General features: G+C 45.2%; 1 protein-coding gene across 1 annotated transcript in view; it reads right to left on the bottom strand.

Annotated features, from left to right (window-relative positions):
• LOC117659269 (myoferlin-like) overlaps window positions 1-24,514 on the bottom strand; it is a 75,020-nt gene that overhangs the window by 46,954 nt on the left and 3,552 nt on the right. The window contains exons 6-22 of the mRNA XM_087875853.1: window positions 23,390-23,520; window positions 22,032-22,160; window positions 21,505-21,567; window positions 19,768-19,818; window positions 18,395-18,425; window positions 15,783-15,898; window positions 14,363-14,486; window positions 12,794-12,891; window positions 11,435-11,503; window positions 9,901-9,944; window positions 8,843-8,925; window positions 8,560-8,672; window positions 7,428-7,541; window positions 6,098-6,275; window positions 4,936-5,060; window positions 2,933-3,033; window positions 695-884 (exon numbers count right to left, since the gene is read on the bottom strand). Of these exons, the coding sequence (XP_087731979.1) occupies window positions 695-884; window positions 2,933-3,033; window positions 4,936-5,060; window positions 6,098-6,275; window positions 7,428-7,541; window positions 8,560-8,672; window positions 8,843-8,925; window positions 9,901-9,944; window positions 11,435-11,503; window positions 12,794-12,891; window positions 14,363-14,486; window positions 15,783-15,898; window positions 18,395-18,425; window positions 19,768-19,818; window positions 21,505-21,567; window positions 22,032-22,160; window positions 23,390-23,520 (1,760 nt within the window). The remainder of the gene's footprint in view (window positions 1-694; window positions 885-2,932; window positions 3,034-4,935; window positions 5,061-6,097; window positions 6,276-7,427; window positions 7,542-8,559; window positions 8,673-8,842; window positions 8,926-9,900; window positions 9,945-11,434; window positions 11,504-12,793; window positions 12,892-14,362; window positions 14,487-15,782; window positions 15,899-18,394; window positions 18,426-19,767; window positions 19,819-21,504; window positions 21,568-22,031; window positions 22,161-23,389; window positions 23,521-24,514) is intronic.

The raw sequence follows: 24,514 nt of genomic DNA, 5'->3' as shown, positions 1-24,514 counted from the left end.
TTTCTTTTGGAGATGTTTTGCTTCTCATCCAAGAAGCTTCTTCAGCTCTGACAGGATAACGGGGGATGGAAGGATTTATCTTCCTTGCAGACAGCTGGTCATTTGCATCCTTTGAGAGGGTCCTTGGAGCACTTGAAGGTTCATCTGTGTCCTCAGGGTCACCTGAGTAGTGCTCCTGGTTCCTGTAGTCTGCAATTTCTCCCCTCTGGAAATCCATACCACCTCCCACACCCTCTAAAAGGATGCAAAGGACCAGCTGTCTCCAAGGAGTATAAATCCTTCCATTCCCCACCATCCAGTCAGATCTGAAGAAGCTTCTTGGATGAGAAGTGAAACATCTCCAAAAGAAAAAACAAGGAAGTCCAGCTGCCTCCTGAAAAAGCACCTTTGGGACAATGCTACTTTTGGTCATTCTCATTGAAGCATTGAGAGAGAGAGAGAGAGATGACACTGCTAACATCTGGTATCTCCTGGGAATGGTCTCAAACCACAGCAGTACCTTTCTCCTGGCTTGGACCTGGACCTGGATATTCCTTCCAACAATCCGCTTGTGGAGAGGATACGTTAGAGAAAGGCATTTTGGAACGAAAGAACTTTAAGGTAGAAGACATCTTCATGGGGCAGAGCCCCTCATCCTTGGCAGCACAGCCTCCCCCTCCATCTTCCACCCAGTAGAAGCTGCAACAAGGGGTACCTCAATCGCGATGGAAGCAATCCGATTCAGCCAACCTTCAACTTTAGGGATGAGTTTCTGCAAGGGGGTTTTCCAGTTGGTTTTCTCTGCAGCTTTGCTAATTTCTTGGAGTACCCGGACCCGTAGCTTCCACAGCTGTTTATCAAGGACAGTCACAGCTTTCTGGATGTCCAAGGCTGGCAAAGGCTTCCTGAAGATGGAGCAATGGGAAGAAGGCTCAGGAAAGATGGTGGCTCAGGAGATTGATGTCCTATGCCAGTGATGGTTAACTTTTTTGGTGTCGAGTGCCCAAAGCGTATGCGCGTGAATGCACGTGCACGTGCCCCGACCCCTGTGCATGTGCCCCACCCCTGTGCATGTGCACACATCCCCATGCATGCACCCCAGCCCTCCTGTGCATGCACCCCAGCCCCCCCGGGCCCCATTTTGGCTACCAGGTTGATGCAGGAGGTGTTTTGCTCCATCTATGGACCCCAAAGAATGTAGCACACACAAAGTCTGTACAAAACTTAATTTACTAAATTAAATCAGTCTTTTTCAAACAAAGGCTGTTAATTAACTTTCTTAACAGCCTACAAGACTCCAAAGAATAAATAATCGTAATCTTACTATGGTTGGCAGAAAGCCCAGAAGCAATTTGCAGAGAACTAAGATCAAGACGCGAAGGAGAGGGAACGAAGTTGTTCCCTGCAAATTGCTTCAGTCGGCGTTCCTACTTAAATAGGCTAAGGGAGTGGCCAATTAGCCCCAAGCCTTACTCTCAAGGAGACCTCCTCCTGAGGAGCCATTCCTGCCTTTTGGCAGCTCTGCGTGCCCGTACATCGAGAAGAGGCTCCTCCTCTTCTTCCTCTTCACCCATGGAAGCTTCTGGAGGTTCTGAAGGCCCTGGCTGAATCCCTGCCTCTGGCACCACATCTTCTTCAGCCTCCTCATTGTCCGACTCAAGTGCCAGCTGCACAGGCTGCTGGCGCAGCACCACACCAGCCTCCTTGCTGTCGGAATCAGCTACAAGCTGCACAGGCCGCTGACGGGCCACAATAGGAGGCTTTCCAGGCCCAAAATGGGGCACCGGGCGTGGGGACACATGCAAACCCCCAAAATACAATGCGCCTCACCCCCCGTGCATGCACCCCACCTCCACACATGCATGACAGAGACCCGAAGATCAGCTGGCTGCGAGAGGCCCGTGCGCATGCGTGGTGGAGCTGAGCTGGAATGACGGTTGCCGTGCTCGCAGAGAAGTTCGCCACCACAGTCCTATGCTTTACAATCATAGAACTAGGTAGATATAGAGAGATAATGCTTTTCTAATTTTGAGACTGTTTAAGAAGATGAGTGGTGCGGTGGCCTAGAGGTGGAGCTCTCGCCTCACAATCAGGAGGTTGTGAGTTTGATCCTAGGTAGATGCAGGTATTTCTCTCTCTGGGCACGATGAGAATATATCTGCTGAATATAACTCCTCATTGGTGACAGGAAGGGCATCTGGCCAGTAAACACTCAGCTCCATTCAGTTGCCCAGACTCCACCCCACAATGGATTATGGGATCATTAAAAGAAAATGATTAAGAAGATGTTCTCCACCAGCCCTTTTTCACCAATGGATTCCCCTCTTCCCAGTACTACTTCTTTGCTTGACTCTTCCCTCTGGGTCACATATGCATGAAATCCAGGTGAGTTCTAGTTCTTTTACTTGTTCTTCTAATTTAACTCCAAGTAAATAACTATAGAATTTTTAAATCATTTTCCCATCTGTTCCTGTGAGTATCTCATCCAATTCTGTCATCTCCAAATAAAAACCACGTAACTTTGCATCTTTTTTCATATCTCGATTGTATTTGCGGTTGTGTATACCATTCCATAACAATCCCTTGTTCTACTAGTTCTTTTGTTTTCAATTCCCCCTTTTCTGATAAGGAGCCTGGTTTAGCTCAACAGACAGAAGCACTGTAATGTAACACCAGCTGTCTGCAATTAAAATAAGATTGAATCCCGCCAGGCTCAAGGTTGACTCAGCCTTCCATCCTTTCTAAGGTAGGTAAATTGAGGACCCGGTTTGTGGGGGCAATAAGCTGACTTTGTATAAATATACAAAAGGATGAAGGCTATTGCTTAACGCACTGTAAGCCGCCCTGAGTCTCCGGAGAAGGGCGGCATATAAATCAAATTTTAAAATATATATATATCTTTATATCTGCCACATTCCTGTTAGAGCAGCTCCTTCAGCCCAGGAAATCTTACTTGCAGTCTTCGACCAGCTCTTTCTGCAGCTTCTTCCAAACCGCAGCCACTAATGGGTCGTGGGGCAGGCGGATGGTTTTAAGAGAATCCAGATTCGTTTTCTGTTGGGGGAAAGAAGCACGTGCCAATTCTTGTCATCCGGGTCTCTTCAAGTGAAGGGACCCCCGGGGGGCAAAAATGCAGAAAATTTCCCAAACATCTGCCTGCTTCCAACCTTTATAGTTAGAAGCAATCCCTGGGTTTCAGGGAGGTGCCAAAATGGCAGCTACCACATGGTTGAAGTCAGGGGTGGGCTTCAAAAATTTTAGCAATGGGTTCTCTCTGCCCAGTTGCTGGGTGGGTGTGGCCATGGTGGGTGTGGCCTAGTCGGCCTCGTGCACCATGGGGGCAGGGGGCATTTTTGCCCTTCCCAGGCTCCGGAGGTTATCCTCAAGCCTCTGGGAGGGCAAAAATGGCCTCCCCAGGCTCCAAAGGCTCATTTCTGGCCTTCCTGAACTTCTGGTAGGCCCATTTTCGCCCTCCTCAAGCCTCTGTGCACGCCCTGCATTTACCTGCATCCAAAACGGGCCACGTGGGGACTCCTGGGAGGGGAGGGGAGGGGAGGGGTGGGCGGGGCCAGCCAGGAGTGGGGTTTGGGGGTTCTTAGCTAGAAATGCTCCCGAACCCCTGTGATCCCCCAGTAGCCCACCCCTGGCTGAAGCACAGCACAAGTTTTAAAAAGGGGGAGGCACTGCCATTTTGACTTCACATCCTGTGAATATTCCTGGAAACAAAGAAGAACTGGTAGAACTTCTGTTTAGAAGCGGAATGCTACAGAAAGGACCTAAGGACATCAACTGTCTCAACTCCCACCCTCAAAATGACGCTATAGAGCACTGCACACCAGAACAACTAGACACAAGGACAGTTTTTTCCCAAAGGCCATCACTCTGCTAAACAAATAATTCCCTCAACACTGTCAAACTATTTACTAAGGCTCCATTACTATTACTATTACTATTAGTCTTCTCATCGTTCCCACCACCCATCTCCTCCCACTTATGACTGTCTGACTGTAACTTTGTTGCTTGTATCCTTACGATTTATATTGATATTGTTTCCTGATTGCTTATTTGTACCCTATGACTATCATTAAGTGTTGTACCTTATGATTCTTGATGAACGTATCTTTTCTTTTATGTACACTGAGAGCGTATGCATCAAGACAAATTCCTTGTGTGTCCAATCACACTTGGGCAATAAAAAATTCTCTTCTCTTCTCTTCTCTTCTCTTCTCTTCTCTTCTCTTCTCTTCTCTTCTCTTCTCTTCTCTTCTCTTCTCTTCTCTCCTCTCCTCTCCTCTCCTCTCCTCTCCTCTCCTCTCCTCTCCTATCCTATCCTATCCTATCCTATCCTATCCTATCCTATCCTATCTATCCCTGTTCTAATTCTATTCTATTCTATTCTATTCTATTCTATTCTATTCTATTCTATTCTATTCTATTCTATTCTATTCTATTCAGTGGTCTCGTATGTTTAGTCTAAGGAAGAGAAGGACTAGGGATGACATGGCAGCAGTCTTCCAATATTTGAGAAGATGTTACAAAAAAGAGGGGGTCAACCTATTTTCCAAAGCACCTGCGGGCAGGACAAGAAGCAATGGGTGGAAACTTATCAAGGAGAGATCTGACCTAGAACTAAGGAGAAATTTCCTGACAGTGAGGACAATTAACCAGTGGAACTTGCCTCCAGAAGTTGTGGGATGTTCCATCACCAGAGGTTTTCAAGAAGAGATTGGACAACCATTTGTCTGGGGTGGTATAAGGTTTGCTTTTTGGGCAAGAGGTTGGACTAGAAGACCTCCAAGTTCCCTTTCAACTCTGTTATTCCGTAGGTTAATCTAAGCACCCAAGTTTGAAGACACCAATATGGAGCATGCATTCCTCTCCCATCAACAACCTTTCATTGCACATTGCTTGGGTGAGTTGGGCATAATGACTCCTTCCCTTCCTCTTGAAGCTTACCAGCCTCTTGTGAATGAACTGGAGGGTGTTTGTGCAGGCAACGCGGTAGCTAACGTCCTCCCAGAACGAGGTGATGGTTACCATGGGTTTAGTGTCATACCACGGCAGGTAATAGTAGAAATTACCTGCAACAGAAGCAATTTAGTTTTGCATGGGGTTCATGGAGCTACCAAGAATCAAATGAGTCACTGGTCCTTATTTATTACTGGAGTGTCAGGCTTGTCCCAACACGACTTCTTAGGAAAAGAAGACCCTTGACTCCATTTGTAGTGAAAGGTAGGCTTTTACTAAAGGCAAGTGGTTACAGAACAAGCAAAGCCAGATCGGAATATTCCTGTGTAACCCTGGTGTTTTTCCTTTCCATTCCCCCCTTGATATTCTTGCTAATGTCCAACAATATTCCAATTAGGTGTTTTGGTAACAGTTCCACATGTTGGCATCTCTTTGGTGATTGTTTGCATTCTGTTCCCATGCTCCTGTCCTTGGATCACTCAACCGTTGACTCTGGTTGGCACTTCGGGTTCTTGTCATCCCACCCTCCTTATATCCCACCATTTTTTTTATGGCAGGATGCCCTCAAAGCGAAGCTGGGCTGAAATGGTATGATGGCATAGAGACTTTGATTTCCCTCCACACCAGAGATGAAATCTAGCAGGTTCTGACAGGTTCTGGAGAACTGATAGCGGAAAGTTTGAGCAGTTTGGAGAACCAGCAAATTCTACCTCTGGCTGGCCCCAGAGTGGGGAGGGAATGGGTATTTTGCAGTATCCTTCCCCTGGACTGGGGAGGGAATGGAGATTTTGCAGTATCCTTCCCCTGGAGTGGGGAGGGAATGGGGATTTTGCAGTATCCTTCCTCTGGAGTGGGATGGGAATGGAGATTTTGTAGTATCCTTCCTCTGGAGTGGGGTGGGAATGGGGATTTTGCAGTATCCTTCCCCTGGAGTGGGGTGGGAATGGGAATTTTGCAGTATCCTTCCTCTGGAGTGGGATGGGAATGGAGGTTTTGCAGTATCCTTCCCCTAGAGTGGGATGGGAATGGGGATTTTGCAGTATCCTTCCCCTGCCACACCCACCAAGCCATGCCCACAGAACCGGTAGTAAAAAAAAATTGGATTTCACCACTGCTCCACACGCTCTTCCTTCTGCCCTTTCCTACTTACCGTCATAAACAGCATGGCAGTACTGAGTAGTGGAGGCAAACGGCTTGCAGGTCTCATCAAATTTGTTCCCGTAGTTCCCTAGGCTGACCTCAAACTGGATCGGTTCCGTGATATCAGCCAACATGGTAGCAGAGTAAAAGACAACGCATAGGCCATATCGGAACTGAGGCAAGAAATACTGAGAAGACAAAGAGTTGTCATGGGTTATGCGAGAAAGGTGTACGATAGCCCAGATCTTCCCACATAATTTGCCATGTCTAACTCCTTGCTTACTTACTTTCTTGATTTACCAGGTTTATAAGCTTGACTGAATTCCTATGTTCATTGATTCAGATTAAAGCAAATTAATTGATTAAAGTTCAATTGCTAGAGTTTCCACAATGAAACTCTAGAAATCCAGTAAATTCATAGGAGAAAAAAAAGATTTTTTGGGATAATGTTATGTTTTGCCAGTTTTCACCTTCATGGATTGGTTAATTTCAATGATTTAAAGATCAATACTGCAAACCTAAGACTCCAGAAAAATTGCAGGGAAATTCAAAAGAGTTACTATTAAAACTCTTAAATACGTTCAATAACTACTGAGCCAATAGCCTAAATAGAGTAGACCATATAATTCAATTTTTAACAACGAGTAGAACATTTTCACTAAAGAATCAACTGAAAGGGGCATATTTGTCATTGTTGTGGGTCTCTGGAGGCTCTCAGGATTTCTACACCGTTTATACTTCCTTTAGTTCTCGTTATGGCTTTTCTTGGTTGGGAATTATGTATAACCCTGAAGGCTATAGAGCAGGGGTCTGCAACCTTAAACACTCAAAGAGCCATTTGGAGCCGTTTCCCACAGAAAAGAAAACACCGGGAGCCACAAAACCCTTCCCGTGCCTGACTATTTCTTGAGCGGCCACAAAACTAGCATATGTAGTTGAAGTAAACCTTCTGTTTTCTTCTGAAACTTTTCTTTTCTTGGATTTATCTATGGTTGGTCTACTGAGGGTTGAAAAGTTCAATAAACTACGTGCCGGCGAGTGTCACACATCAAAACACAGCGATTCGCTCATGCACGCTATCCACACATGTGTCTGATGTCAAACATGGCAATTCATTTGCGCATGCTGTCCGCACATGCATGCAGTGTCAAAAACACAGCGATATAGGATGGGATTGTACCCGCAGGTTGCTACTACCGGTTTGCCTGAACTGGTCCGAACCGGCTGAATACCATTTCTGCTTTGAACATAAGGTTGAAAAACAATTTTGGGGAAAGTCCGCGGCATATTTCGGTATTATCTTGCAAAATAATTGTGGATCCACTTTGTTGCCAGATTACCTGCATCTTTTTAACAGTTTCCCCAGGGATGTCATCAATTTTCTGAACTGGGATTGGTTCCCTGATAGTCCGCAGCTCCGTAAGAACTCTTCCACGATACGTGGTCCCTTCTTCCTGGAGAAGATTGTGGAGATATGGAGAATAGACTCACAAATAGAATAACAAGAGTTGGAAGGAGCCTTGGGAGTCTTCAAGTCCAACCCCCTGCTCAGGCAGGAAAACCTATACCAGTGACGGCTAACCTTTTTGGCATCACTGAAACTGGAGTGAAACTGGAAGAAAGCAGCTGGTCGGTGTACATGCGCATGGCAGCCACCTGCTCTTCCAGGTTCCATCATGTGCATGCACACTGGACAGCTGGTCTGGCATGCATGCACACCAGCCAGCTGCTCTCTTCTGGGTTCTGCTGTGTGCATGCGCGCCAGCCAGCTGCTCTCTTCCGGGTTCTGCTGTGTGCATGCGCGCCAGCCAGCTGCTCTCTTCTGGGTTCTGCTGTGTGCATGCGTGCCAGCCAGCTGCTCTCTTCCGGGTTCTGCTGTGTGCATGCGCGCCAGTCAGCTGCTCTCTTCTGGGTTCCGCTGTGTGCATATGCGCCAGCCAGCTGCTTTCTTCCAGGTTCCGCTGTGTGCATGCGCGCCAGCCAGCTGCTCTCTTCCAGGTTCTGCTGTGTGCATGAGCGCCAGCCAGCTGCTCTCTTCCGGGTTCCGCTGTGTGCATGTGTGCCAGCCAGCTGGAACCCGGAAGAGCAGCCAGAGATGGCACTCATGTCCACATGCCTCTATGTGCCACCTCTGGGTTCGCCATCTTGGCCCTATACTATTTCAGACAAAGGGTTGAGTAATCTGTTTCTAAAAATCTCCACAACTTCTGGAGGCAAATTGATCCACTGATTAATTGTTCTAACTCTCAGGAAATTGTTCTAACTCTCAAGAAATCTACTCCACTCCACTTCACTCTGGATAGCCCTAAACCTATGGACAGACAGAGAAGACTGACCTCTTTCCAAAACTCTGGGCCATAATCCTATCAGTTTGTTTAGCTTTTCCGCTACTGTGTCTTGCAGGACAAACGGACCATCCACTTTCGACCTCCCCTCAGAAAACATTTGACTTGGTTAATGGGACAAGTTTACCGCCTCAATCCCGCGTTTCTCAGGAGCTTCAGCTGGGTTCAGAAACTCCTTTTGGCTCCCGTAGAATGTGAGAAAGCTTGGTCCAAAGGAAGGCAAGAACCCCGAAGTCTCTTCTGAAAACACAAAGAGTTTAGGAGAAAAATGAATTTGTACATTGGCTGAGGATTTCCTGAAGGACACCTCGGTCCAGTTCCCAAATCCAACTGAAGTGATCGGTTTAGAGCAGGGGTGAAATCCAGCAGGTTCTGAAGGTTAGAGGGAGGAGGAAGAAGCCTGTTCTTACTTTTTGTTCCAGCTCCTGCGCAAGAGATCTGGGCGAGGCTGAGGAAGGCAGTGCCCAAAACAAGGCCGTCTCCTTCTTCTGCCCTGGGGGAAACAAGGGGTGCAATGGAGTCTTCACCTCCAGAAATACCGGGAGCCTTGAACAATATTTCATTTTTAAAATCCCTTGTAGAAATATCCTTTTTGATGGGATGGGAGTTAGAATAAAATCCTTCGGCACTTGCTCTTTCAAAATGATTTTATCTATATCTATATCTACCTACCTACCTACCTACCTACATCTATCTATCTATCTATCTATCTATCTATCTATCTATCTATCTATCTATCTATCTATCTATCTCTATCTATCTATCTATCTATCTCTATCTATCTATCTATCTATCTATCTATCTATCTATCTATCTATCTATCTATCTATCATCTCCATCCATCCATCCATCCATCCATCCATCCATCTATCTTCTATATATCATATCTCATCTATCTATCTATTCTATCATCTATCTATCTCGTCTATATATCATATCTATCATCTATCTATCTATCTTCTATATATCATCTCTCTCTCTCTCTCTCCATCCATCCATCCATCTATCTTCTATATATCATTCTCTCTCTCTCTATCATCTATCTATCTATCTATCTATCTATCTATCTATCTATCTATCTATCTATCTATCTCTATCATCTATCTATCTATCTCTTCTATATATCATATCTATCATCTATCTATCTTCTATATATCAGCTCTCTCTCTATTATATACCATCTATCATCTATCTTCTATTTATATCTATCTATCATCTCTATCTTTCTATCTATCTATCTGTCTGTCTATCTATCTATCTATCTATCTATCTATCTATCTATCTATCTATCTATCTATCTATCTATCTATCATCTATCTATCTATCTATCTATCTATCTATCTATCTATCTATCTATCTATCTGCTTCTCAATCACAAGCAATGAAATAAAGCAGGTGATCCTGATACCATGATACTGATTTTATGCAGTATCGCAGTGGAAAAATGACAGAAATTGCTGGTACTCACCCATCCATAATAGTGAGTTTAATGAGGTCACAGATAGAAGGCAACTACAGTGAAAATACAAAAGAAAAATAAAGACAAGACTCCCCTGAAGCTTATTTGATTCTGGGTGGCTGCAACACAGGGATTTTCTTGACAGAACATGTTAATTAACCATTGTAGAAAGAATGGAGGCCTTTGAACTCTGGTGCTGGAGAAGACTCCCGCGAGTCCCTTGGACTGCAAGGCCATCCAACCGGTCAGTCCTAGAGGAGATCAACCCTGACTGCTCTTTAGAAAGCCAGATCCTGAAGTCAAACTCAAATACTTTGGCCACCTAATGAGAAGGAAGGACTCCCTGGAGAAGATGCTGGGAACGATGGAGGGCAAAAGAAGAAAGGGACGGAAGAGAACGAGGGGGCTGGATGGAGCCACTGAAGCAGTCGGCGTGAGCTTAAATGGACTCCAGAGAATGGTAGAGGACAGGAAGGCCTGGAGGAACGTTGTCCATGGGGTCGCGATGGGTCGGACACGACTTCGCAACTAACAACAGGAAGATGGCTGTGTCTACATTCTCCATGAAGTTAGCTGTAGCCACCTTATACAATGGCTAATAACATTTTTGGCATCCCTCATCAGGGAAATCTTTATGTGTGGGAGAGAATTCCCATACTTTCCCAGGGCCAAAACCCCAGAATAAAAAATAAATAAAAAAATGGAAATGTTGCTAAATTTAGGGTGAGTTGGTTTAAGATGTGAATTGATCTTATCTGTAATGGTCATTCATGTTACAGGGTGAGGGACATTTCCCAGAGGTCTTCTATGGCTCAAAAAAAAAAAAAAGTGAACTTCTAGGCATATTTCAATCCAAAAGACATTCTGAGATTTCGGGTACCCCAAAGGTTTCCAAGAACCCTGAGGATTTAGTCTCAGAGCCAGGTGCCAATGAATCACAATGTCCTTAAAACTTACAGTTGTCCCTATACTTTGGGAATTCTTTGGTCTTTGACCAAAGCAGAGTTGGAAGGGACATTGGAGGTCTTCTAATCCAATCCCCTACTCAAGCAGGAAACCCTATTTTGGACAAATGGCTGTCCAGTCTCTTCTTAAAAACCTCCAAATGTTGGAGCTCCTACAACTTCTGGGGGCAACTTCTGTTCCACTGCTTAATTGTTCTCACTGCCAGGAAGTTTCTCCTTAGTTCTAGATTGGATCTCTCCTTGATGCGTTTCCTTCCATTACTTCTTGTCCTGCCCTCAGGTGCTTTGGAGAATATCCTTGGTTCCAAATATTGGAACACCACAAAGTCCTGAATTACAGAACTAGAGAAAAATTACAGGTTGACTTTACTAAATGTCTACGGAGATTCTCAGTCCTTCAGGTCACAGTTGTCCCAAAGGGGCAACTGAACTCTCTGAATTTTCTTTGAAGACGTTTCCCTTCTCATCCAAGAAGCTATTACAGCAATATAGCTATATTGATGGATGTCATCCTACTTATTGATAAATTTAGCCTGCAGTCAGTGTCATCCAGCCCTTTCTCTTCAGACCCAGCTTACCTGCATGGGAAAACAGAGAACCTGGTTCCACACAGGATTGGTGTCTCCAAAAATGACCTTGGTCCTTAGCTGAACATAATTGAGAAAGAAAGCAAATCAAACAAGGGCAAGCCGGCAAAGTAATAGTCCAGCAGAGCAGAGTATCCCCCTGACTTCTAAATCTGAGATCAAGCAAGGGTCACACGCGCCAGGTTTATATATTTTGACTCACCTGTGATGATCAAGGATCATCTCCAGGTGACTAAGCATGAAATCTTTGGGAAGGGGGATGTTTCTTTTGTCAAGCTGTCAGTAGGGCCCCAATGATAAACACAGATGGGCTAATGTGTATTGCAGTATTGAGAGCTGACTCTGCCCACTGCCAGGAGGTTCGATCCTGACCGGCTCAAGAATCACTCAGCCTTCCCTCCTTCTGAGGTTGGTAAAGTGAGGACCCTGATTGTTGGGGGCAAGAGGCTGACTCTGTAAATTACTTAGAGAGAGCTGTAAAGCACAGGAAGCAGTATATAAGTCTAAGTCCTATTGCTATCTTCCTTCCTTCCTTCCTTCCTTCCTTCCTTCCTTCCTTCCTTCCTTCCTTCCTTCCTTCCTTCCCTCCTTCCTTCCCTCCCTCCCTCCCTCCCTCTCTCCCTCTCTCCCTCCCTTTGCTTAGAATGCAGTAGTGCTGGCTAACTCTGCTGACTAACAATAGTTCGATCCTGACCGGCTCAAGATTGAGTCAGCCTTCCCTCCTTCTGAGGTTGGTAAAATGAGGACCCTGATTGTTGGAGGCAAGAGGCTGACTCTGTAAATTGCTGAGAGGGGGCTGTAAAGCACTGTGAAGCAGTATATAAGTCTACGTGCTATTGCTATCTTCCTTCCTTCCTTCCTTCCTTCCTTCCTTCCTTCCTTCCTTCCTTCCTTCCTTCCCTCCCTCCCTCCCTCCCTCCCTCCCTCCCTCCCTCTCTCCCTCTTATTCCCTTTCTCCTTCTCCTTCCTGGTGCCGCAGTGGTTAGAAGCCAGTATTGCAGGCTAACTCTGCCGACTGACAGCAGTTCGATCCTGACCGGCTCAAGGTTGACTCAGCCTTCCATCCTTCCGAGGTGGGTAAAACGAGGGCCCAGATTGTTGGGAGAAAGAGGCTGACTCTGTAAACTGCTTAGAGAGGGATGCAAAGCACTGTGAAGCGGTATATAAGTCTAAGTCCTATTGCCGTTTGTGACTCTGTGGTCTGCAGTAGAGATTTACCATTGCTGGTGTGTGCGTGTTTTAAAGTGTGTCGTAGACTTACTACGCCACCTACCAATAGCACAATAGTTGTCTCTTAAAAATAACAACTCTGCTAAGAAAAAGCAAAACCTCCGTTTGCATTACACCCACCACTCGCCCTGCAAAATTCACTTCCAGAGAAGGGTCCACCGAGATGCTGAGAGGATCCACAGGTGAGGCCGTGAAAGGTGTCAATGTGCCATCTTGTACTGCAAAGAAGGACAAGCCACAGGCGAATTAAAAAGTAAGGAAGAGGCTTATTTTTAGCATCCCACTTTATTAAGGTGTGTGTGTGTGTGGGGGGATTATGAGCTCTTAACTCTCTGCTTGCATGTGGCCTCTTGAAGAGAGCGGCTTTAAGTCTAAAGCAGGATTTCAGCTGAGCTGTGATAGAAAATGGAAAGAAGGAAGATGGGTGGCTAGGCAGATCCTAGGTGCATTTGAAATAGATTATAAAACCCTTCATGGTTATAATTGTAATTGTTACTTTCCATCGCTGGTTGAGACTTTGTTTGTTGGCCTGTCCCACAACCGGGATGCTCAGGGGTAGCTCCAAGACCATAAAAGAATTTCTGGGGGACTGTAAGGCCCTTATTGACGATAGATTCTCTACCCCGTTTAAGGAATGGATGCCAGACTAAGAGAAGATACTCCCGTGTAACACCTCTCCTGCGTGAGCTGCACTGGCTGCCGGTGGCGCTCCGGATACATTTCAAGGTGCTGGTGCTCACCTATAAAGCCCTTCATGGCTTAGGCCCGGGGTACTTGAAGGACCACCTCCAGCCGCTCTCCCACCATCCTGTGCGCTCTCACAGAGTCGGCCTCCTCAGGGTGCCGTTGGCCAAACAATGTCGGCTGACGGTCCCCAGGAGGAGAGCATTCTCTGTGGGAGCCCCGACCCTCTGGAATGGATTGCCCACCGAGCTCAGGACAGCCCCCGACCTTCTTTCCTTCCGTCGCGAGCTGAAGACGTGGCTCTTTCGTCAACTCAACTGATCCGTTTGGGGGTACACTGTCATCATTTGAAACTGTTTTTAATAGGGTTCCTGATTTTAATTTTATTTCATTGTGATTTGTATTGGAATTTGGCATTTTGTAAGCCGCCTTGAGTCCCCAGGGAGAAAGGCGGCATATAAATCGCAATAATAAATAAATAAATAATAAATAAATAAAGAGCATCTTCATGCAATCATCTCATGCAGTTTAATTGTCAGGTTCCGGTAGGGCACGAGAGAAGACTACTGAGTTCCTGGTTTGTAGTGCTTTTATCTTCCTTGCTCTGGCACGATCTGACCATCACCCAGTGCTACAGGGGCGGGTTTCAAAACCCGTTGCTACCGGTTCGCTCGTGGGTGGGTGGAGCCTCCCACCGCCACCGCTACCAGTTCGCCTGATCTGGGATGAACCGGTAGCAACCCACCACTGCAGAACCAGTAGTAAAACCGGCGGGAGGCTCCACCCACTGACCCTGATGTCACCAAAACGCTTCTGTGCATGCGCAGAAGAGCGCGTGGCCCTGCTGCGAACCGGTAGTAAAGGTAAGTAGAACTCACCCCTGATACATGATCAGAAAACCCTAGAATGGCCACCTCTTCAACCTTGCACCCACACCCAGATTCCTGCTTTTGGCAGCGCCATTCGTTTCCTCAGCAGAACAGCTTTGTTGACCTGAGTACCTACTTTGTGGAACGTCTTCCGCTCGGTAGATGTAGAGCTGGAGGGAGGCTGTGCGTGCAGCTGGCACACTTGCCAGCTGTAGGAGATTGGATTCTAAATCACCAGTATCTGCTGGTTGGTCGAAATCCTACAGAGAGTAGAAAAGGAATCCATCCATCTGTCAGCTAATCAACTGCAGTGTTCATAGATCATCCCACAAAATGCACTTGAATATTCTAGATTCTGATGTGATGTTGTGTTGTGTTGAACAAGATTCCAGTCAATCTCAGTCAAGGAAATTTCCTTAACACAAGTCACTGTCTCTAGCCCAACTTACCTTGTAGGGAGTTTATGGAGAGAATTAGAAGGAAGAAAAGCTTTGAACATCACTTTCAGCTCATGAGGAAAAGGTAGAGCGAAGAAGGTGGACTAGGTATATAGGTAGACTTTCCTAAACAACCACAATAAGGACTGGGAATCCCATTGCTAAGTGACAGGATCATTTAAGTGAAACATCAGACATTATGTTTAACTAGCCCAAAATGGTTATCTAATGAGCTTCATGGCCAAATGAGAACCTCAGCCCCACCAGGTAGGCCAGACCAGAAAAATCAACTCCACAGGATGACTAGACCTATCTTTCTGGAGAGTCCTTCCTTCCTTCCTTCCTTCCTTCCTTCCTTCCTTCCTTCCTTCCTTCCTTCCTTCCTTCCTTCCTCCCTCCCTCCCTCCCTCCCTCCCTCCCTCCCCCCCCTCTCTCCCTCCTTCCCTCCCTCCCATTATTGCATGCTATTTTTTGGTCTAATGAAGATTCAACCCTAACACAAACATTTTTACTGATGCCCAACATACCGTATTTTTCAGAGTATAAGACGCACCTTTTTCCCCCCAAAAAGAGGGTAAAAATCTGGGTGCATCTTATACTCCGAATGTAGCCCCGCCCGGCTTCTCAAACAGAGGTTTCAGAGGCTGAAAAAAAGCATCAGAAATGAAGCTTCAGAAAAAATGCCTCCAAACAGAGCTTCAGAAAAAATGCCTCCAAACAGAGCTTCAGAAAAGAAGCCCCCAAACAGAGCTTCAGAGGCTTTTTTTCTGAAGCTGTTTTGGAGGCTTTCAGAGGCAGGAAAAAAAGTTTTTTTTGAAACAGAGTTTCAGAAGTTTCAGAGGCAGAAAAAAAAGCAAGGCACAGAGCTCACAACAAAAGAACCTGTTGCTAAAATTCACCTCTGGGAACAGCTGATTGGGGGTATTCCAGGAAGCTGATCCACCTGCCAATCAGCTTTTTTCTTATTTTCCTCCCCAAAAACTAAGGTGCATCTTATACTCCGAAAAATACGGTAGTTACCTCTCCAGTTTTATCTAACAATTTAATAACTAGCAGCATCTTCAATTACTCTGGATAATGAGTTTAAATTCCTGAGTGTTAAAACGATAAGAACTTTACCGGTGCACGATCCCCAGCTCCCAGCACACAAAGAGTGACCTTCACATAACCCTTAAATCCAGCATTGAGATTCCCTGGATCATAAAGGCTCAACCATTTGGAAATCAAAGCATGACCTAAAGAAAAGAAATAATAAATATACTGACCCACACTCGCCTTCGCTCAAAATTGTCGTCAGCGATCCCTACTGAGATCCATACAGCTAAATCTAATAGATCCGTGATGGTGAACCTATGGCACGGGTGCCATGGGTGGCACACGGAGCCATATCTGTGGGCACGCGAGCATTGCCGTAGCTCAGCTCCAGCGCGCATACATGCGCCGGCCAGCTGATTTTTGGGCCTTCTGGTCCCACTGGAAGTGGGAAATGGGCTGTTTCCAGCCTCCAGAGGGCCTCCCGGGGTGGGGAAGGCTGTTTTCACCCTTCCCAGGCTCCTGGAAAGCATCTGGAGCCTGGGGAGGGTGAAAAACATGTCTACCGGGCCCTCCGTGCCATCACGTGTTAAAAGTGGGGGGTGCAGGGGGGGGTCAGGCATGCATAATGGGTGTGGGCACGCATGCCAGTGACCTGCCCGTGTTCCCCCCACTTTTGGCACACGACGGCAAAAGGGTTAGCCATCACTGTAATAGATTATTCAGCCATGGGACACAACGGGCTTTATGAGTGCTCTGATTGGCGGGAACTATTTTTGAGTTTGGTCTAGTGGTTAAAATGCTGGATTAGAAGCCAGGAGACGATGAATTATAGTTGCACCTTAGGAATGGAAGCCAACTAGATGTCTTTGGGTCAGTCGTTCAACGCTAGGAAGAAGAAATATTCATTCGCCCTCTAATGGGCACCTCGACTGGTGCTTTCTGCTGATTTCATTTTCTGAAATGTATTCTTTCAACAATATCAATGGGAAGTCAAAACACTAGAACTGTGATGGCGAACCAGATATGGCTCCACGTGCCACCTGTGGCATGCCACAGGTGGCACGTGGAGCCATATCTGTGGGCACGTGAGCATTGCGCTACTTCAGCCAGCCAGCTGATTTTCAGGCCTTCTGGGCCCACCGGAAGTTGGGAAACGGGCTGTTTCCGGCCTCTGGAGGGCCTCCAGGGGGTTGGGGAAGGCCATTTTCACTCTCGCCAGGCTCCAAGAAAGCCTTTGGAGCCTGGGGAGGGCAAAAAATGGGCCTACTCGGCCCACCGTGCCATTACATGCTAAAAGCAGGGGAGCGCAGAGGGGTCATGCATGCATACACGGTGGGATGGGATGCATTGAATTATGCATGTGGGCATGCGTGCGTGCGACACCCCCCCACGCTCTCCCCGCTTTTGGCACGTGACGGCAAAAAGATTAACCATAATTGCACTAGAAAATAAAGTGCTCAGTGTTTTTAGTATTATTTTGGTCTCAAGAAATGCCTCGGGTTCTAATTTAAGATACCTGCCACCAGAGTTCATCTGGAAAGGTATTCATTCCCCTGTGTCAGGTTTCGAGGTCGTCTCAAATGAATTGCATTTCAAACAAAGTCTTTGAAGAAAACTCCCATTTATTAAGCACGACATTCTAACTCCGACTCCATCGCAGCCAACACTGACTTCCAGACCCAAAACCCTCCCTTTCCATTCCCCACTCCCCTGCACTCATTGGCCATCTTCCAAGTCACTCTACCCCTAATCTACTGATCCAGCTCAAAGGAATTTCCCCCCTCCCATCCCATCTCCTAGGGGATATTATCTCCAGGGAAAATAAGTAGGTGAAATGTCAAACGTCCCTTTCCAGACGCCTCTGCTTCTCCTTCTTATGTCAGCACTAGAGTAAATGCAGCTTGAAGTGCTGACACCCTGTCTACAGAAGACAACAAAACACATTGGGGAAGCCATAGGACAGAGATGGTGAATCTATGTCACACGTGGCAGAGGTGGCATGCAGTACCTTCTCTGTGGGCACACGAGCCATCGCCCCTGTTCAGCTCTGCCGCACATCCACGAGTATCTTCTGCCGGCCAGGTGGTCTTCAGGTCTCTGACACACATGCGCTGGGGGCTGGCCATATGCATGGAGGGCTATGCATGCAGGCAGGGGAGGCACATGTGGGGGCCACAAGCACATTGCATTTTGGGGGTTCAGGCGCATGTGCACAGATTTGCGCCCGTGTGTGAGTGCTTTGGGCATTTGGTCCGGAAAAGGGTTAGCCATCTCTGTCATAGGAGGTGTATCTGGACCCTTTCTGGACTTGAAAGCTAAATCGAGATGACCTAGTATGGGAGACCTCTAGAAATCTGGTTGTCAAAAAGAATCTCAAAAGAAGACAATGGCAAACCCTCCTAGTGTTGGTTTCGAAAAAGCTGAGGGCCCCAACTCATGGTTTTGGGCACTACCCCAGGTCAAAGTATATTTTGTCTTTACAGATTGGAAGAACATCTAAAGCCAAACTTGGCAACTTGAAGACTTGTGGATTTCAACTCCCGGAATTCCCCAGCCAGCCATTCTGGGAATTGAAGTCCGCAAGTCTTCAAGTTGCCATGTTTGGAGACCCCTGCCCTAGAAGACTACAAATAGGTGTCATGTGACAGGAAAAACCCCATATCCCCCATGTCGTAAGGAAAGAATGGAGGACATACCTGGAGAGTCATATACAAGCCCCATCTCAATCTGCGAAAAGAATGAATGGCACACGTCACAAGGAATGGCCCAGGAAGGAAAAAAAAAAAGAGCAACTAAAATGATCAAAGGCCTGGAGACTAATCCATAGGTAGAACAGCTGCAGGTTTTGGGTCTGGCTAGACTAAAGAAAAGAAGAATTAGGGGTGACATGATAGCAGTGTTCCGTTATTTGAGGGGCTGCCCCAAAGAAGAGGGGGTCAATCTATTCTCTAAAGCAGAATTAGAAGACCTCCAAGATTCCTTCCAGCTCATTCTATTCTATTCTATTCTATTCTATTCTATTCTATTCTATTCTATTCTATTCTATTCTATTCTACTCTACTCTACTCTACTCTACTCTACTCTACTCTACTCTACTCTACTCTACTCTACTCTACTCCTGTTCTGTTCTGTTCTGTTCTGTTCTGTTCTATTCTATTCTATTCTATTCTATTCTATTCTATTCTATTCTATTCTATTCTATTCTACTCTACTCTACTCTACTCTACTCTACTCTACTCTACTCTACTCTACTCTACTCCTGTTCTGTTCTGTTCTGTTCTGTTCTGTTCTGTTCTATTCTATTCTATTCTATTCTATTCTATTCTATTCTATTCTATTCTATTCTATTCTATTCTATTCTATTCTAAACATTATACAAAATGATAACAATTTTCCAATGGTAGAGTTTGGATTCCTTTTTAAAAAAACATGGAGACTGAACTTTTTATTGACATTGGGAATTAGAGATTGTTACAGAAATTATTTGAAATATTAAGAGATGCAAGATAAAAGCTTGAAGCTCTAACTTTTTTTTTAAAAAAAATTCTACTGCACAGAAAAAAGTTGGAAATGTATTTCTTTCCTCTTTCTCTTCTCTTCCTCCTATCTGTCTTTCCCCAGATTTGGGAAGATCAAGATTAGATATTTTATGGCATTGGGTGTTTCTATGGACAGGTTGGGGGAAGAAGATACAATAACAGAATAATAGAGTTGGAAGGGACCTTTAGAGGTCTTCTAGTCCAACCCCCTGCCCAGCCAGGAAACCCTACACCACTTCAGACAAATGGTTATCCAACATCTTCTCGAAAACTTCGAGTGTTGGAGCATTCACAACTTCTGGTGGTTCCACTGATTAATTGTTCTAACTGTCAGGAAATTTCTCCTTAGTTCTAAGTTGCTTCTCTCCTTGATTGGTTTCCATGTTTCGTTGACAGGTTAAACAGAAAAAATAATTGACCTGGTGGTAGGATGGGAGGTGGTAAGATAGTAGAGCAGAAAGCATAAATTAAGCATTTTTAACAAGTGTAGAAGTCTACCAAATATGTAAATCTGGTCAACAGTGGCTCACCTTAAAGACACCAATAAATGCATCAGCTCTGACAGATCGAGAGTTCAGCACCTGTTTAAGATCAGGTAGAAATTCCCATGATAAAACTTCATTATTATACTAATAGGGGGCCCACAGAATAGAAGAGAAGGACCTGGAGAAGATAACAAAATACAAAAGCCTGCAAATAGAAGGAATAGAGCATCCATGGTTGTAAATCATGGGCTATCTGTAATTGAAATGCAGATTGTGCGTTAGTCTGGCAAGATTCCGGTCTATAAAGCAGCAACTGTAAAGAAACTACTGCAAGTAAACCATCATGTTGTTCTTGATTTCCTTGTGCCTGACATTAATCTCGCTCATCTGCAACATTGCACTACAATGCAGTAGCACCTTGATGGCAAATCTGTTCTGTCCCCGTCCCCCCACACACACAAACAGCCAGCCGGGGGTTAAAGAAGTACTCGGCACACACAAGGTTCGTTATCAGGAACTTGGCAGCAATACGATAACCGTCTGCCAAGTGCTTTACTACAAGAAGAGGGAATGTTCCTCCACCAGATAACACCAACGAATACACACAGTCCAGCTCAAACATGAAACCTTCAGCAGATTCGGCGTTGTACAAAGTGACTAGCTGGAAGTTAGCTTTGTCCGTCACAGAGTCTAAATGGCCACCACACTCTCTTATATAGCCTGTGGGGTGTGGTCCAGTGACTCAGCTTAATCCCTGGCACGCCTCCTCATCTGCTGCAAACGTTTATCTCGCCTTCGTTGGCGTGGCTCCAGGAAGGACTTATCACCCTCATCGCTGTCATCGGAGACACCTGGCTCCTGGTCAATCTCCTCTCCCTCGGCAGACACCTGAGGCATTGCCAGAGAGGAGGGGCCTGGACAGGGAGGCCTGGCCGGCTCCTCTCCTTCATGTTCGGAGCCTTCTTCCTCCGATAAGATGGGCTCGGGGGTCGGAGCCACAACAAAACCTATGCTATGTGTCCCAGAGGTGGCACACAGTGCCCTCTCTATGCCGTCACCCGATTCAGCTCCGCTGCACATGCACGCACACCTCCTGCCAGCCAGCTAGTTTTCGGGTCTCTGTCGCACATGCGCGGGGGGTGTTGGGCATGCAAGGGGCGTGGCACATGAGGGTGACGTGCATGCATGCACGGGGGCACACATGTGCAGGGGGCAGGACGCATGCACTGGGGCCGTGCACGCATTGCATTTTGGGGGTTTGGGTGCACACACATGCATTAGCATGCTCGCACACTTTAGGCATTCGGTCCGGAAAAGGTTAGCCATCACTGCACTAGCACATGAAATGGGTAGAAGGATTTTAATTCAGCTGCATCTGTTTTATTCCTTTCCTTAAGCTGGTTTTCAATTATGCGTGGGCTGTTTTTGTTCTGCTCCGTTGGGAATGAGAAGCAATTATGGATTTTGAGACTGAAATAGTCATGCTGATAGAATCTGGGATTATTCCACCCACCTTCCTTTCCAGATAGTTGGAATAAACATCTGGATGCCAACTTTTAATTTTTCGCCCTTCTCCCACCAGCTGTTCTGTTGGACTCAAGGTTGCTCACTTGGATTTCATTGTCAGCATTTAGTTCCTGCTGCCACAATGCAGCTTCATCCCAGCCAGGAGAAATATTTCGTTAGCATATCCAAAAAAGGACACACACACGAGAGGGAAAATGCAATTCAGAAGTCCCCCCCAAAAAAGGGCCACAAAGAACTTTGACTTTGCTTGCTTACCTGTATGGTAATAAACTGATCAAAAAGGTGAAGAGGGGTCTCATTGAAATTTTGGACGAAGGTCTACGAGGAAAGCAAACCAAAGTTTTATGTTATTTTTTTGCAACTGTACGCAAGAATGGACTCTAGATTGTCCTTTGAAGACTATTTTAAAGCAGAGACATGCTCCTGGTCATTAAAAAGCAAGTGCCATTTTTCGAACGCCACTTTTCCCCCCAACAAAGCAGAAACAGGACAATACTGAAAAGCAAGGAGGTGAAAGTTGATTCCCAGTTCCTGATCGTTACCTTGAAATATTATTTTTCTTTCAGTTTATGATGATTATGATCATGATTTATCACTCGTCGCTTGTATTGTACACTGATAGCTTATGCACCGGAGACAAATTCCTTGTGTGTCCAATCACACTTGGCCAATAAATAATTGTATTGTATTGTGTTGTGTTGTGTTGTATTGTATTTTTCTAACTGAGCAAAATGCTTGTGAAAAATCGTCAAATCCCAGAAAATAATATCCAGAATGCCAACCTCATTATAATATGGATTGTTTCCACGTCTAATTCTGGTGCGGAATGTATAATCTCCAATAGTGACTTTCACCACCGGTTTGACGTTGTTTTCTTGCAGTTGTCGACATTCAATGATGATAACTCTCACCTACAAGGGAGAAATGGCTGGTCAGTCCCATCCTGCAAACATTCTTGGAAGATGCCCCATTTCATGTTCTCACGAAGTTTGTCCAAATGATTCAGAAAGTCTTGTGGGTTATCCAGCTTTGTGTATGCCAGTGGCCAATAGCATGAAAATGGGATGGTGGCTGCAGGACTTCTGTTTCTCTTGTTTTTTCCCCAGGAATATATCATTCCAACTTAAAACCATCATACATAGCCTGTAAAAATTGGGATGACCATGAGATGTCACTGAAGAGATACCGAAAACATGACCATTTTGAAGTGTTATATATTGTTCATATTTTTGAAGACTAGCTCTTGTAGGTTTAATATGAGGGTCCTAAAGAGTTTTTGGAATTGTATTTATTGGGAACAATAAATAGTTGTTTATAAATTAATGAAAGTCTTCATAGTTTAATGAAAAGGTCTTAGTTTAATTAAAATTAGGACTAGGGCAGGGGTGAAATCCAGCAAGTTCTGACAGGTTCTGGAGAACTGGTAGCGGAAATTTTGAGTAGTTTGTAGAACTGGCAAATACTACCTCTGGCTGGCCCCAGAGTGAGGTGGGAATGGAGATTTTGCAGTATCCTTCCCCCAGGAGTGGGGAGGGAATGGGGATTTTGCAGAATCCTTCCCCTGCCATGCCCACCAAGCCATACCACGCCACCAAGCCACGCCCACAGAACCGGTAGTTAAAAAATCGGATTTCACCACTGGACTAGTGGTAAAATGATAGCAGTGTTCCAATATCTAAGAAGCTTCTACAAAGAAGTGGAAGTCAACCTATTTTCCAAAGCAGTTGTAGGCAGGACAAGAAGCAATGGATGGAAACTAATCAAGGAGGGAACCATCCTAGAACTAAATTTCCTGATGGTTAGAACAATTAATCAGTGGAACAACTTGCCTCCAGAAGTTGTGAATGCTCCAACACTGGAGGTTTTTAAGAAGAGATTGGACAGTCATTTGTCTGAAATGGTATAGGGGTTGGACCAGAAGACCTCTTTTCCAATTCTATTATTCTTTTAACTCCTAGTATAACTTTACACTGTACTGGTGGGACCATACTTGAAATAAATGATTTGTGGTGTTCGGACTTTATTAAAGATCAATTTCCATTTACAAGAATTGCAACAGAAATAACATCTGCTGAGAAACCACCAGTCCTCTCAATGTATTTCTTTCTTTCACATATCAAGAGCTGAGATGTTGTGTTACCTGGAAGAGTTGCTTCTTGTTGGAAAGCTCTTTCATGGTGGTTGATGTTGGAGCTGGCACCTGAGGTGCCTCGGTTTCTTTCAGGGTAAATTCTTCTATGACAGAAGTCTTGGCAAAGACAGGGCAGAAGACTGTGAAAGAAGACAAGAAGCAGCATTATCAACCCTTTATGGGGGATATTCTTCTTAAACCCTCAAATTGTCAGGGTTCCGACAGATGCCCTAATTAACTCATAAGCCTTGAGCCAAGTTTCAAAAGAAATCCAGTTATTTATTAGGAGCAACATGTCAGAAACTTCCCGGGTGAAGTCAACTCTGCCGCATGTAATTTACGGCTCAACTCTGACCCTGTTTCCCCCCCCTCCTCTCAGTCTGTGTCATAAATCACTTTCTCCAGTGAGGCACTTTCACAGGCTGTAGAAACCACACCTCACATGCCAGCTCTGGTAATCTGAGGTCAAACCTCGAAGAAGATATGTGTGGAATATGCTTTTGAATGTGGCTGCTGAACTGCTGTGTCAGTCCTTCCCACTTTCTTGCTCATGGCAACTTGAGAGCAAACCAGAAATGCTTTGAGAGTTGATACAAATATTCATTTATTTATTAGAATTATTTCTCACTTTTCCTTTGGAAGATCAAGGCAGTAATATATATATATATATACATATACATACATACATACATACATACATACATATATATATATATATATATATATATATATATATATATATGGTTCAAATATCCAGGAGTGGGTGTGTTATACTACAGGTAGTCCTCGACTTACGACCATAATTGAGCTCAAAAATTTGGTTGCTAAATGAGACAGTTAAGTGAGTTTTGTCCAGTGGTGAAATCCAAATTTTTTTACTACCGGTTCTGTGGGCGTGTCTTGGTGGGTGTGGTGTGGCATGGTAGGGGAAGGATATTGCAAAATCTCCATTCCCACCCCACTCTGGGGCCAGCCAAAGGTGGTATTTGCCGGTTCTCCAAACTACTCAAAATTTCCACTACCGGTTCTCCGAACTACTCAAAATTTCCGCTACCAGTTCTCCAGAACCTGTCAGAACCTGCTGGATTTCACCCCTGGTCATGAACCTTCTTGTCAGTGTTAACTAACAAAAAG

This window comes from Pantherophis guttatus, chromosome 9, assembly GCF_059756535.1.
Source record: "Pantherophis guttatus breed Tessera chromosome 9, ASM5975653v1, whole genome shotgun sequence".
Taxonomy (NCBI): domain Eukaryota; kingdom Metazoa; phylum Chordata; class Lepidosauria; order Squamata; family Colubridae; genus Pantherophis; species Pantherophis guttatus.
This window is presented reverse-complemented; position numbering and strand designations above follow the sequence as displayed.